General features: G+C 36.3%; 1 protein-coding gene across 4 annotated transcripts in view; it reads right to left on the bottom strand.

Moving 5' to 3' along the window:
* Positions 1-13636: 13636 nt before the first annotated feature.
* KIF11 (kinesin family member 11) overlaps positions 13637-16082 on the bottom strand; it is a 58720-nt gene continuing 56274 nt past the window's right edge. For all 4 annotated transcript variants that reach the window (XM_057506078.1, XM_057506076.1, XM_057506079.1 and 1 more), the window contains one exon: positions 13637-14998. In XM_057506078.1, the coding sequence (XP_057362061.1) occupies positions 14867-14998 (132 nt within the window). In that variant the 3' untranslated portion in view covers positions 13637-14866. The remainder of the gene's footprint in view (positions 14999-16082) is intronic.

The raw sequence follows: 16082 nt of genomic DNA, 5'->3' as shown, positions 1-16082 counted from the left end.
TCATTCCAGGGATGCAAGGATGGTACAACATTCGAAAGTCCATCAACATCATCCACCACATCAACAAAAAGAAAGACAAAAACCACATGATCATCTCAATAGATGCTGAAAAAGCATTTGACAAAGTTCAACATCCATTCATGTTAAAAACTCTCAGCAAAATGGGAATAGAGGGTAAGTACCTCAACATAATAAAGGCCATCTATGATAAACCCACAGCCAACATTATATTGAACAGCGAGAAGCTGAAAGCATTTCCTCTGAGATCGGGAACTAGACAGGGATGCCCACTCTCTCCACTGTTATTTAACATAGTACTGGAGGTCCTAGCCACGGCAATCAGACAAAATAAAGAAATACAAGGAATCCAGATTGGTAAAGAAGAAGTTAAACTGTCACTATTTGCAGATGACATGATACTGTACATAAAAAACCCTAAAGACTCCACCCCAAAACTACTAGAACTGATATCGGAATACAGCAAAGTTGCAGGATACAAAATCAACACACAGAAATCTGTGGCTTCCCTATATACTAACAATGAACCAACAGAGAGAGAAATCAGGAAAACAACTCCATTCACAATTGCATCAAAAAAAATAAAATACCTAGGAATAAACCTAACCAAAGAAGTGAAAGACTTATACTCTGAAAACTACAAGTCACTCTTAAGAGAAATTAAAGGGGACACTAACAGATGGAAACTCATCCCATGCTCGTGGCTAGGAAGAATTAATATCGGCAAAATGGCCATCCTGCCCAAAGCAATATACAGATTTGATGCAATCCCTATGAAACTACCAGCAACATTCTTCAATGAACTGGAACAAATAATTCAAAAATTCATATGGAAACACCAAAGACCCCGAATAGCCAAAGCAATCCTGAGAAAGAAGAATAAAGTAGGGGGGATCTCACTCCCCAACTTCAAGCTCTACTATAAAGCCATAGTAATCAAGACAATTTGGTACTGGCACAAGAGCAGAGCCACAGACCAATGGAACAGACTAGAGAATCCAGACATTAACCCAGACATATATGGTCAATTAATATTTGATAAAGGAGCCATGGACATACAATGGCGAAATGACAGTCTCTTCAACAGGTGGTGCTGGCAAAACTGGACAGCTACATGTAGGAGAATGAAACTGGACCATTGTCTAACCCCATATACAAAAGTAAACTCAAAATGGATCAAAGACCTGAATGTAAGCCATGAAACCATTAAACTCCTGGAAGAAAACATAGGCAAAAACCTCTTAGACATAAACATGAGTGACCTCTTCTTGAACATATCTCCCCGGGCAAGGAAAACAACAGCAAAAATGAGTAAGTGGGACTATATTAAGCTGAAAAGCTTCTGTACAGCAAAAGACACCATCAATAGAACAAGAAGGATCCCTACAGTATGGGAGAATATATTTGAAAATGACACATCCGATAAAGGCTTGACGTCCAGAATATATAAGGAGCTCTCACGCCTCAACAAACAAAAAACAAATAACCCAATTAAAAAATGGGCAGAGGAACTGAACAGACAGTTCTCCAAAAAAGAAATACAGATGGCCAACAGACACATGAAAAGATGCTCCACATCGCTAATTATCAGAGAAATGCAAATTAAAACTACAATGAGGTATCACCTCACACCAGTAAGGATGGCTGCCATCCAAAAGACAAACAACAACAAATGTTGGCGAGGCTGTGGAGAAAGGGGAACCCTCCTACACTGCTGGTGGGAATGTAAGTTAGTTCAACCATTGTGGAAAGCAGTATGGAGGTACATCAAAATGCTCAAAACAGACTTACCATTTGACCCAGGAATTGCACTCCTAGGAATTTACCCTAAGAATGCAGCAATCAAGTTTGAGAAAGACAGATGCACCCCTATGTTTATTGCAGCACTATTTACAATAGCCAAGAATTGGAAGCAACCTAAATGTCCATCAATAGATGAATGGATAAAGAAGATGTGGTACATATACACAATGGAATACTACTCAGCTATAAGAAAAGGGCAAATCCAATCATTTGCAGCAACATGGATGGAGCTGGAGGGTATTATGCTCAGTGAAACAAGCCAAGCGGAGAAAGAGAAATACCAAATGATTTCACTTATCTGTGGAATATAAGAACAAAGGAAAAACTGAAGGAACAAAACAGCACCAGAATCACAGAACTCAAGAATGGACTAACAGGTACCAAAGGGAAAGGGACTGGGGAGGATGGGTGGGTAGGGAGGGATAAGTGGGGGAGAAGTAGGGGGGTATTAAGATTAACATGCATGAGGGGGTAGGAGAAAAGGGAGGGCTGTACAACACAGAGAAGGCAAGTAGTGATTCTACAACATTTTGCTATGCTGATGGACAGTGACTGTAAAGGGGTTTATAGGGGAGACCTGGTATAGGGGAGAGCCTAGTAAACATAATATTCGTCATGTAAGTGTAGATTAGTGATAGCAAAAAAAAAAAAAGGGCAGTTCCTGTGTGGTAACCTCCAACGAGTTCTACACAAGGGTATAAAGGGCATATAAAAGTGTAGGCAAAGGGTCTGTTTGTGTTTATACAGAGGATCAAAGCCTAATTGGGCTACCCCGAAAATGAACTAAGATACGATATGAAAAAGAACTTCCAACATCTGCACCCTCTGGAAGACTCATGCCAGAAGATGATCATCAAAAAACCCCAACAAAGATCCACGCACTGCTACAGCTGTAGATGCACTCATCCCACCAGTTCCTGGACCTGCCATGGGAATGAGGAAGGAGATATCTAAGCTGGCCTGTGCATACAGTAAAACAACAAAATTGGACTGGATCTATACTGTTGGAACTCAACCAAGAATTTGGAGAAGTGCAAATTGTAGCGCTCCAAAGTCTTACAACTACAAACTATTTATTGTTAAAAGAACATATGGCATGTGAACAGTCCCCAGGAATGGGTTGTTTTAATTTGTCTGATTTCTCTCAGACTGTTCAAGTTCATTTGGACAATATCCACCATATCATAGATAAGTTTTCACAAATGCCTAAGGTGCCTAACTGGTTTTCTTGGTTTCACTGCAGATGGCTGGTAATTACAGATATGCTTTGGTTATGTAACTATACTCCTATTATGTTAATGTGTGTGCGCAATTTAAGTAGTAGCTTAAAACCTATACATGCTGAAGTTACTCTACAAGAAGATATATCAAAGAAATAATCAATCTTCCCATGTTTTCTTCCGCCTGCTACTTCTATAGCTTTTCTTCTTCCTTCCTAATTACAACCCTTAAATAGAATTCGTGCCTCATATCAAATTTACCGAGTATCATAGCTCCTTCAAGTGGTAAAGATACCTCAAGACAAATGCTGGGCATAGAAGCCACAGGGCATAAATATGCAAAGAAGTAAAAAGCTAACTTTTTCAAACAATAAGGCTTCTCTCTCACTTACCAACTTCACATTTCCCTGTATGGCCCCGGAAGATGACTGGTTAGCCAGAGACGGGTAAGATTCCTCAAGGGAGGAACAACCTAAGACAGGCACAGTCGCAGGGGGGCCATCAGGTGAGAAATTGGGGATCAACAGAGGTGAGGCTTAGAACCTCACCCCCCCGTTCTGAGAGAAATCTTCTGCATACGTGGATGTTTTATTGCCCTGGTCTAGCTTGGATTAACACATAGTCTACAGGCACACACCTGATCATCTACATGTGCTCTCTTACAACACTAAACTATGTTTTCTACCTTTATCTTGTATCTACCTACCACTTCAGCATTTTATTAAAAATAATAATAATAAAGAGAGAAATGTGGTATCCACATATAAATCAAGTATAAAAACCAAATGAGTATTCATATTTGAACTGACTGTTTATAGTTCATAATGCATGAGCAAAACCGAAAGTTTCTGTGATGACTGCCCTTGTACTGTTCACTATGTAACTTATTCATTATGTAAGAATTTGTTCTACATGTAAAAACTTGTTTGTTATGCCTCAGAAGATTGGAGACTGACAAAAATTAGGCTTGGGGTGGAATAATGATTGTGCATTGAGCATTGACTCCCCTATACAGAATTTTATTGTCGTTAACAACCATTTGATCAATAAATATGAGAGATGCCCTCACAAAAAAAAAAAAAAAAAAAAAAAAAAAAAAGGACAGACTTCCAATGGTAAAATAAATTAGTAACCGGGATGTAATGTATAGCATAAGGAATATAGTCAAGATATTGTAACAGCCTGGTAGGGTGATAGCTGGAACCTAGAATTATGTATATAAATGTTCTACCACTGTGTTGTACACTTGAAACTCATGTAATGTAATACTGTGTGTCAACTACCCTTCAATAAAAAATAATTATTAAAAAAAAAAAAAAAAAAAAAAGAAACAGAGTAGCAATGTATTGTGGTTTTACTGCAAATACAACAGTAAGATGAAAACAACCACAGAAAAAGATAACAGAGAAGAATGAGAAGTATGCTGTTAGTTCTTCATGAGTCAGTACGATTTTTTTGAAGGTAGACTCTGATCAAGATGTGTATTGTAAGGCTTTGGGCAACAACTAAACAAAAATTTTAATGGAGATAAAAATGTATTCATAAAACTACTCAGTTGTTTCTAAAGGAGGCAGAAAAAGAGGAAAAAGTAACAGAATGAGGGAACAGATAGAAAGCAGCTAGTAAGATTATACATTTAAGGCCAATAATCATATTAAATGTGTCTAAATAAACTAATCAAAGACCGATTGTCAGATTGGATAAAAATAATTGTCTGTTTATAAGAAACCCACTTGAAACAGAAAAGGTATAGGTAATTAAAAGCAAGAGAATGGAAAAACAATATGCAAACACTAATCAGAAGAAAACTGGAGTATCTATATTAATATAAAAGTTGACTTTAGAATAAGTACTATCACCAGGGATGAAGGGGGACATTACACACAGATAACGGGATTGATTCACCAAGAACTCTAACAATTCTAATATTAAAGGATCTTAGAACCCTTTCACTCCTCTTAACTTTCTTCCATCTTATGTGCTGTTCTTGAGGATTTTACTCTCATATATATTTTAAATACTACAAAACATTGTTATTTTATAATGATAATTTACCTTTTCTAATGCATTTATATTTTTCATTGCTTTTTATTCTTCCCTACATCTCTCAGATGCCATTTGGCATCATTTTGTTTTTGCTTAAAGAACACCCTGTAGTATTTCCTTTAGTGCCAGTTTGGTGGTGACAAAAATCAATTTTCATTTCTTAGAACGTAAGATGCCTTTAATGCAGTATCATTCCTGGAAGATATTTTCATTAGGTATAAAGTTCTACAATAGTGGTCAGTTATTTTTTTTCAGCAGTTCAATTTTCTCCATTGTTTTTCAATTTTCAATTTCATTTATCTACACTCTAATCTTTATTATTTCCTTTTCCCAGTTTGTTTTGGGTTTAGCTTGCATTTCTTTAACTTTCTTAAGGTGGAAGATCAGATTAAGATCTTTCTTCTTTTTAAATATAGACATGTACAACTATTAATTTCCACACATGCATTTGTATGTTTTGGTCTGTTGCGTACTTGTTTTAAATTACCTCAAAGTATTTTCTAACTTCTCCTGTAATTTCTTCTTTGCTCCATTGGCATATCTAGGAATGTATTGTCTAATTTCCACATATTTGTGAATTTCTCAAATGTCCTTCTGTTATTGGTTTCTAATTTCATTCCATTATGGTTAGAGAACTTACTTTGTATGACTTTAATCCTTTTCAATTTATTGGGACTTGTTTTATGGCCTAATATATGGTCTATCCTAGAGAACATACCTTGTGTACTTGAGAAGAATGTGTTCTGCTGTTGTGTGAATGTCTCTTAGGTCTAATTGGCTTATAGTATTATTCAAATCTTCTATTTCCTTGTTGATCTTCTGCCTAGTTGTTCTATTGTCAAAAATGTGACATTGATGTCTCCAATTGTTATTGTCTATTTCTCCCTTTAATTCTGTCAGTTTTTATTTCATATATTTTGGGACTCCGTTAATTGCATATATGTTTATAATTGTTATGTCTTCTTGATGGAGTAATATTTTTTCATCTAAAAATGGCCCTTTAGGACTAGCAGTTACCAAAGGGAAGGGATTGGGAAGGTGGGTGGGAAGGGAGGGAGAAGGGGATTAAGGGGTATTATGATTACCACACACAATATAGGCAGGTCACAGGGAAGGCAGTATAGCACCGAGAAGACAAGTAATGACTCTATAGCATCTTTTTTTAAAATTAGGTATCATTGATATACACTCTTAGGAAGGTTTCACATGGAAAACATTGTGGTTACTACATTCACCCATATTTTTAAGTATGACTCCATCGAAGTCACTGTCCATCAGTGTAGTAAGATGCCACAGAGTCACTACTTGTCCTCTCTGTGCTGCACTGTCTTCCCCGTGACAGCCCTCCACCATGTGTACTAATAATAATACCCCTCAATCCCCTTCTCCCTCCCTCCCCAACCGCCCTCCCTCACCCCTCCCCTTTGGTAACCTCTACTCCCTTCGTGGAGTTTGTGAGCTGCTGCTGTTTTGTGCCTTCAGTTTTTTCTTTGTTGTTATACTTCACAGATGAGTGAAATCATTTTGTACTTGTTTATCTTCTCCTGGCTTATTTCACTGAGCATAATACCCTCCAGCTCCTTCCATGTTGCTGCATATGGTAGGATTTGTCTTTTTCTTACGGCTGAATAGTATTCCATTGTGTATATGCACCACATCTTCTTTACCCATTCATCTACTGATGGACACTTAGGTTGCTTCCATTTCTTGGCTATTGTAAATAGTGCTTCAAAAAACATAGAGGTGCGTATGTCTTTTTGAATCTGAGAAGTTGTATTTTTTGGGTAAATTCCAAGGAGTGGGATTCCCAGGTCAAATGGTATTTCTATTTTTAGTTTTTTGAGGAACCTCCATACTGCTTTCCACAATGGTTGAACTAGCTTACATTCCCACCAGCAGTGTGGGAGGGTTCCCCTTTCTCTGCATCCTCACCAACATTTGTTGTTGCTAGTCTTTTTGATGTTGGCCATCTTAACTGGTATGAGGTGACTCTATAGCATTTTATTATGCTCATGCACAGTGATTGCAGTGGGGTGTGTGGAGGACTTGATAATATAGGGAATGTTGAAATCACAGTGTTGCTCATGTGAAACCTTCATAAGATTGTATATCAATGGTACCTTAATAAAAAATATATTTACACCAACAAAAAGTCCCTTTATATCTAGTAACAATTTCTGTCCTATATCTATTTTGTGTGACATTACAATAGCCACACTAGGTCTTTTTGGTTACTGCATGCATAGCGTATCTTTTAGCATCCTTTTACTTTCAACCTATTTGTCTATGAATCTAAATCTGAATCTGTTTGTGTTGCTTATAAAATAGCATATAGTTGGATCATGCTTTTTAAATCTATTCTGCCAGTCTCTGCCTGTTGACTGGAGTATATAATCCATTTAATATAATTATTGATAAGGAGTGATTTGTGTCTGCCAGTATGCATGTTTTCTGTCTTATTATTTTTTCCCTCTATTCCCCACAGCACTGCAATCTTGCCTTTTTTTATATTAAATAGATATTTTCTAATGTGCCATTATTTCTATATATATATATACCCATTTGTTATACATATTAGTCATTTGCTTGGTTGTTATCCTAGGAATTACAATTAACATCTTATTTTAATAATCTAGCTCAGATTAATACCAACTTAATATCAATAGTATACAAAATAATTGCTCTTATATAGCTCTATTCCTTTCCCCCTTCTTTGGTTTTCAACAAATTTGTTTTCAGCAATTATTTCTCCAAATATTCTGTCTGTCTTCTTCGGCACTCCCATTAAGTGTCTGTTGGTACAGTTACTGATGTCCCACAGATCTCTGACACTGTTCATTTTACTTCGTTATTCATTTGTTTCTCAGACTGGATGATCTCAAATTATCTACAGATTTGCTGAGTTTCCTTCTGCTTGCTCAAATCTACTCTTTCGCCCTTCTAGTGAAGTTTTCATTTCAGTATTGCACTTTTCAACTCCAGAATTTCTATTTGGTTCTTCATTTTTAGCTCTTTATTGATTTTCTCTGCTGCATGAGACCTTGATTTCATACTTTTCTTAAAATTTTAAACATGGTATCCTTTAGTTTTGAACATATTTTAGAGAGTTGATTTTAAGTCTTTGCCTAGTAAGTTTGCATCAGGGTTTCCTCAAAGACAGTTTCTATAGATAGCTATTGTCCTGGGTAAGGGTCCTACTTTATTTCTTTACATGTCTCATTATTTTTGTTGAAAATTGGGCATTTTAAACAATATAATGTAGCAAGTTTGGATATCAAATTCTCTCCACTCTGCAGTTATTATTGATGGTGTTTCTGAACTAATCTGTAGTCTGTATTCTTTTCCATTGTGACCACTTAAGTCTCTGCTCAGTTAGCTTAGTAGTCAGCAAATGATGAGATATATTTATTTAAATGCCTGAACCCAGTAAGTCTCCCAGCTATTGCCAAGAGGCTGTGTGTGTGTCTGTGTGTATTTGGCACACCTTCAAAACACTATTTAAAATTTTGCCTTAGCCTTCACTGTATTTTTGCAATGCCTCAAGGTCAGCCAGACGTGAACCTTAGGACTTTCTTAGGTCTTTTCTGAGCATGTACACAGACTTGGGCATACACATAGACCTTTGTGTGGAGTCCCATGAACAAGTTACCTGTTTTCAAAGTCTATAAATATCGAATTCCCTAGCTTTATTTGTTATTTTGGTCAGCTTATTGTTTACCCCAATTGTTATCATGAACTCAGGAAGATGCAGTGTTAACCATTGCTGTAATCATTTTCAGCAAATAACCCCAAGAAAAAGGCTGTTCACACTGAGCATGGTCTGGGTCAGGCCAAATAAAGGCAAGTTTTATGAATAGGGGTTTCCAGGGAATTGGCAGACAGATCAAGTAATGATAGTTCTCTAAGAATGGTCTTTTCAGGGGGCTTCAAACCTATCCTATCCTACCCCTGCCAGTGGCTGCTAGGCTACTGGTTTTCACTATGACTTGTTGGTTTCCAAAGCTAAGGAGGTGCTGGGGAGAGTCATAAAATTAGGTAAAAACACCACAAGTTCACCATTCTTACCAAAATAGTTTTTTTTTCTTTTTTACGTAAGTGTTCCTTGGATTGTTGCAAGCCTTTGGTTAATTAATCAGCAGAATTCTGAAAAGTTTTATCTTGACAATTTTTCTCAGTGTTCTCATGGCTTTTATGGAGGAACATGATTTCCAAAGACCTCTCACTCCACCATTCCCACTGACTTTACCTCATTTGGTAATTTGAAGCTATCATTCCATTGTCTGATTCTTTGTTTCAAAGTCAGGAGGCAGCTTGTTTTTTTGAAAGTAATGTCTTTTTTCCTCTGATTATTTTTAAGATCTTTTTCTTTATAGTTGGCATCTAGAAGTTTGACTATGGTATACACAGGTATGACTGTATTTATCCTGCTTGGGATTTACAGGGCTTCAGTCCCAGTCTCTCTTCTTCTTTCTAGTTGCATCTACATTAGACCTTGTCACATATCCTGTTTCTTTTGTTTCTCACCCTTTTCTCTTGCCGTTCTTCAGTGTACCTATTTTCTTTTGTCATCCACTTTTAAAAACGTTTTAACTATAATTATTCAGCAACTTAAGCCCATTCCCTATGTAATTTATTACATTTTTCAGTTCTACAATTTCCATCTGATTCCTTTTTGTAATTTCCAATTTTCATCTGAAATACTCCATTGTGTCTTCAAATTCTTCAAATGCTTAATTTTAAAAGATCTTGTTTGGCAACTTAACTGTAATTTCTGTGATTTGTTTCTGTTGTGTCTTTTCTCTTGACTTTTAGTCAAGGCCTATCTCCTTGTATACTGTTATTTTATAAGAAAGTATAAACAGATGTGTTTTACGGGCACATAATGTACACATTTTTAAATTGTAGCATTCAAGAACATTTTTCTATCTGCTAATTAATTCTACCTACAATATTCAATTACCTCTTCTTTGATAGGATTCCCTTTACATTTTGAATGGACTTTAGGTCAAAATCATGTAACACAAAATGATTCGTTTTTAGGACTAACTGTGGGGATCATTTTGCAATGTATACAAACTATGTTTATACAAATCATTATGTTGTACACCCAAAATAGGCTATGTGACAATTATACCTCAATTAAAAAATAAAATGTTTTAAAGAATCATTTTAAAATACACAATTCAGCAACATTTAGTATATTCACAGTACTGTACAACCACACCTATCTAGTTCCAACACATTTCCAGCATCCCAAAAGTAAAGCCCATACACATTAGTCACTCCCTTTAACCCCCTCAAGAAGCTTTGGCTATCATCAGTCTGTTTCTATAAATTTACCTATTCTGGATATTTAAACGGAATCATACAATGTATTTACTTTTGCATCTGACATTTTCATTTAGCTTATTTTCAAGGTTCATCCACATAATAGCTATGAATTTACCTATTCTGGATAAACGGAGTCATACAATTTATTTACTTTTGCGTCTGACATTTTCACTTAGTTTATTTTCAAGGCTTATCCACATAATAGCATGTATCAATACTTTTCAGTTTTATGGGTGAATAATAATCCATTGTATACCACATTTTATTTATCCAGGCACATGTTGTTGGATGCTTGGGTTTGTTTAAACCATTTGGTTGTTATGATAGTGCTCCTATGAACATTTTGAACATTTGTGTACAGTTATTTTGTGTGAATTTCGGGAAGATATGTAGGAATGGAATTGCTGGGTTGTATGGTAATTCTGTTTAACCTTTTAGGAACCACCAAACTTTTTCCACAGTGACTAAACCATTTTACATTCCCACCAGCAATGTATGGATTTTCATGAAACATCTTCACCAAGTTTTTTGTTTTTGTTATAGCCATCCTTGTGGATGGGAAGTGGTATCGCATTGTGCTGTTGATTCACATTACCCTGAAGACTCCACTCTTGCTGCTTTCAAGATTGTCTTCAGCTTTTGACAGTTTGTGTCTTTGAGTTTATGCTATTTGCATTTGTTGAGCTTCTTGGATGTGTAGATTCAAGTGTTTTAACAAATTTCAGAACTTTTCAGCCATTGTTTCTTCAAGTATTCTTTCTGTCCCTTTCTTTCTTCTCCTGATACTCCATTTATGCAAATGTTGGTATGCTTTATTGTGTTCCACAGTTCTCTTAAGCTCTATTTACTTTTCCTTCATTCTTTTTCTTTCTGCTTCACCAGTTGGACACTTTCAACTGACCTAGCTTCAAGTTCACAGGCTCTTTCTACTGCCTGTTTGTTCACGTTATTAGAACCCTTTATTGATCTTTTTTCACTTTAATTATTATACTTGCTGCAAATTTCCATGTCTCATCTTTATAGTTTCTTTACTGATATTTGTATTTGTTGAGACATTGTTCTGGGGGATTCCTTTAGCTATACACAGTTGAAATGATTTAAAGTCCAGTTTTGGTGCTTCCTATAGGATGGCTTATGTTAACTTCTTCTGTGAATGGGCCATACTTTCTTTGCATGCTTTAGGTTGTTGAAAACTGAACATTTTAAATGTAGTAAGTGTGGTAAACTCTGGAAATCAGATCCTTCATGCCTCAGGGTTTGTTGCTTGCTGTGGGTTGTAGCAATTTGTTTAGTGACTTTCATAAACTTTTTGCAAAGCTACAATTCTTTGATTTAGTCTCTGAAATCTCTTCCTTTGCCTGTGTCCAGTTAGTGTGTTGACAGATTTTCTTGAAAGCCAGTGGCCAAAAAATAAATAAAACAATAATTTAAAAGAGAAAACAAAGCTCCCAGTCTTTGCAGATTGGCTGTGTTGAGGCACACCTTCAGCACTTTGCTAGGTCATTTAAAATCTGCCTTAGTCACTGTCTACTTGTGCTGAGCTGACATCAGCCATCGGTGAAAGCTTAGGGTTGTCTCAGGTCTTTTCTAAGCATGCACCTTGGCCCAGACACAAATGTATTTCTTGACTCTCCAGGATGTACTGGTGTTTTTGAATGGCCTAATTTCCCTAAGAAATTCTCTCCCACTTGTTCCTCTTGGGTTTTGGGCATTCCTTTATTTACCTCAACTGTAATCTTTTCCCCAGGTGGCAGCAGCTTACTTGTCTTACAGTATTTTCAAGAAATGGCTGCCACCTTTCCATCTTGTAGATTCAAGTGTTTTAACAAATTTGAGAACTTTTCAGCCATTGTTTCTTCAAGTATTTTCTGTCCCTTTCTTTCTCTATTTTCCTGGTACTCCCTTTATGCTCTGTGTTCCACACTTTTTAAAAATTCATTTTGTTATCATTAATCTACAATTACATGAAAAACATTATTAGACTCCCCCCTTCACTAAGTCCCCCCCACATACCCCTTCACAGTCACTGTCCATCAGTGAAGATGCTGTAGAATCACTACTTGTCTTCTGTGTTGCACATCCCTCCCTATGCCCCCCCAACATTATACATGCTAATCGTAAGGCCCCCTTTTTTCCCTGCCTTTATCCTTCCCTTCCCACCCATCCTCCCCAGTCCCTTTCCCTTTGGTAACTGTTAGTCCATTCTTGGGTTCTGTGATTCTGCTGTTTTGTTCCTTCAGTTTTTCTTTGTTCTTATACTCCACAGATGAGTGAAATCATTTGGTACTTGTCTTTCTCCACCTGGCTTATTTCACTGAGCATAATACCATCTAGCTCCATCCATGTTGTTGCAAATGGTAGGATTTGTTTTCTTATGGCTGAATAATATTCCATTGTGTATATGTACCACATCTTTGCCCACACTCTCTTTAACAACAAAGTTAGATGAAACAAAGGCAAGTGCCAATCTTTCAAGTTATTCCAGACAGGTTAGAACAATAATTTTTTAGATTATGATCTCCTCTGCTCTGAGAACATGGCTGCTGTCAGTCTTCAAGACCACTACAGAACCGGGAAGGGAAATGGAGCAAGGGCAAATAAAACACCAAAAAGCTAGGAACGATTTTCGGGTGCCTTTGTGATTTAGCATTTGCTTGGTTGCTGCAAATATTTTGCTTTCCAGAGCTCTGACAAAGTTGTTTCTGAGTGTTTTTGCCCCTCTGAAGAGGAATGGGTTCTTGAATCTACCTATTCTGTTTTTGCTGATCATCATTTTTTGAGTGCTTGACGTTGTATATGAAAATTTGTAGAGCTACTTTATAATTTAAGGTTCTAGATGTTAAAATTCTCATGAGATTTCTTTTTGTTTCTGTCAGGAAAACTGTTAAACTAGTTAAACTATTTAACTCGTTGCATTAGCATTCCTAGATAACTGTAAAACATTCAGGGAATACGATGACTTAAAGCTTGGCTTTAGGACCTATGGACGCCAATCTGTTCTTTCATCTCATACTAAGGTACAGCCCCTTGGAGTGCACTGGAAGCCTGGGGCACTTACCAAGGCCATTCTTCCTAGGTGGTACTTGTGTAGAAGTTTATTTTAGAAATTACCGTCATACAACTTGCTTAACTCTGTAAATATACCATTGCCAAATAAGAAATAAGGGGGCAAGCAAGTTAATGTAGAAACCAAATTTATTCATCTTGGATTTACTGAGAGAAGTTTATTTTATTACGTATCATCCATAGCTTGTGTTGACATCTGATTTTGCAGAGAAATAATATCATTATTTTTATTAAGATAATTACTTCTGCAAGGTAAATTTAGTTCTTCAAAATTGTGTATCTTCTAATTCTCCAACTGGCTTTACTTAGTTACCGAAAGCCAATCTCTAAATGTATACATTTTAACTTGATGTAGGCATATAATTCATTCTTTGCATATATTCCACCTAAGTGCTCTAGTCCTTCATTTTGAAACATCTCCATCTCTGGAAATTTGGCTGCCAGGTCTAAATTGTCAGGGCCCTTTTAAAGGTTAAAATTTCAACAGAGAAAAATATACATATACCTATTTTATTATAATAACAAAAAGTTCCATCAGATAAACAAAAGAATTTAAATTATAGTCATAATTAATAGCTTCTAAAAGCTCTTATATCACTGTTACCTTTTGCATAGGACACAGGCCTCAAAATAGGGCCACATAGCCATTAATCAGAGCACTAGGTAGTTCCCTAATATTCTGGAGAAGCTGGCTTTTTGTGAACTCTGTTGGGGCTAATGTGTGGGACTTTATAAAGGAATGAAATTCTATCATATCTAGGAGGAAACAAATTAAACATTTTAAAGGAAGAGGTACTTCTAAAGTTGTTTATTGTTGACTAATTTTGGAGATAACAACAGAGAAGTGATTTCTAGGTAAAATTCTGGTATCATACAATAAAAATGGGTACCATTTTGTAGCTCTACAAATGACAAAAAAGGAAGAAAGTGGGCTAAGGCAGAATGGAAATGTCTAGGGAATGAGGCAAGCAAATACAGACATAATTCAATCACATCAAGAAAAGAAGATGGTTGTTCCTGAGATCATGCATTGGTGGTACTTGCTTATATAAGTTCAAGCCTAGAAAAACACTGCAGCTTCTGTTTATCTGCCATTTATTAATATGTAAGAAAAATAATTTTCATTCGTTATGAAAGGGCTATTTTATATCAAAAGTTCGAAATACATATTTACTCAATGCAAATCCCAAAGGAAACCCAATTTAATACACAGTGAACTGCAGGGATGACAGAAAACTGGATAGATATTAAATTCAACAAAATTTACAGTACAGCCTTGGTATTTTCTACTCATTTATATATATACAAAAGGCTCAAGTCCTGGGGTTGCAGGTGTTATTTTTCATTTTTCTTAAAAATAAAATTACCAACCCTCAGGTTAACTAAAGATTTATCTGGGCTCGGAGAGGTAATCTGCTCTTTGTAGCAGAATGCTCAGTCGTTTCTTCCACTTTAGACCTCTCCACTGCATTAATGCCTCTATTTTCTTTGTCTTTTCCATGTGGTTTTTTATGCTGTGGATTTAAGGGGAGAAATGAAGTCAATATAAAGTAATGTTTGATACGTATTAGCTATAAATAAAGATTTTCAAAGTTCTCTGGGTTATCATAGTCAAGGAACTAAGTAAGTGTGAAAAACTGTGAAGTGTGAAAAAGCTCAGCAACAAATTTGAACCAACAACCTGACAAAGCAATGAACACCTTCTCATTTTACCACCAAGAGAAAGAGTGAGATGAAAGAAATATTCACTTTCTGCATGACTTTCCTAAAGATCTTACTTTAGGACAGTGGCTCTTAACAGGGAGCAAGGAAAAGATTTTCAACCAGGAATTAAGTAGTCACTATGGTTCTCTTAACTTTCCCTTTTCTTAACTTTGTAAGATAGAAGAGAAGGTTGAAAAATGGGAAGAAATATATTTAGAGTTCTCTAATACTAAACAGTAAAGCAAAAGGTAGGACAGAATTGCTTTGAGGCAGACAGGGAGGAATTTCACAGAATCTGAGCTACAAGTTTTAACATCTTAAATCAGGGATGGAGAATCTTTAGACCTTGATGGAAAGACCTTCAAGTCCGTTAAAGACCGGCATAAGCACATACATATAAGTAGCAGCACTTCAACTACAAAATCTAGACATCAATGACTTATGTAAGGAAATTCTTACTCACAGACTCTGTCTAAGCTCATGTTTTCAAAATAGAAAGATGTTAAGCAGTTTATACTGCCATACTCCCAACAGTGTTTAAAAGCGGGTAGGAGAGGTCACAGGACTTAATTGGATAAGATCATGGCTGGTGAGGAGCTCAGGAAACATGGGGGAATAGCTGACAAAAGAAAAACTTCAAACAGGAGATCAGCAATATAACCTGAGGCTTTTGGTTCTCAAATATTTTAAACCTCTTATCCTTCAAGAGTCTGATTATGGGCAGAGATAGGCTCCAGGACTTCCAAGTCAAGGGTGGAGCAAAGAGAGAAATGACCTCTTTCTTATCCATTCTGAGTATGAAGGAAGCAGAAAGGAGATGAATGTAACAGTTGAAGATCATGAGCTGAGGATAAAAAGATTTAGTCAAACTTTGCCTTTATTTATCCTGTAGAA

Source organism: Manis pentadactyla, chromosome 8 (genome assembly GCF_030020395.1).
Source record: "Manis pentadactyla isolate mManPen7 chromosome 8, mManPen7.hap1, whole genome shotgun sequence".
NCBI lineage: Eukaryota > Metazoa > Chordata > Mammalia > Pholidota > Manidae > Manis > Manis pentadactyla.
Note: the sequence above shows the minus strand (reverse complement) of the source record. Positions and strands in the feature narration are given on the sequence as shown.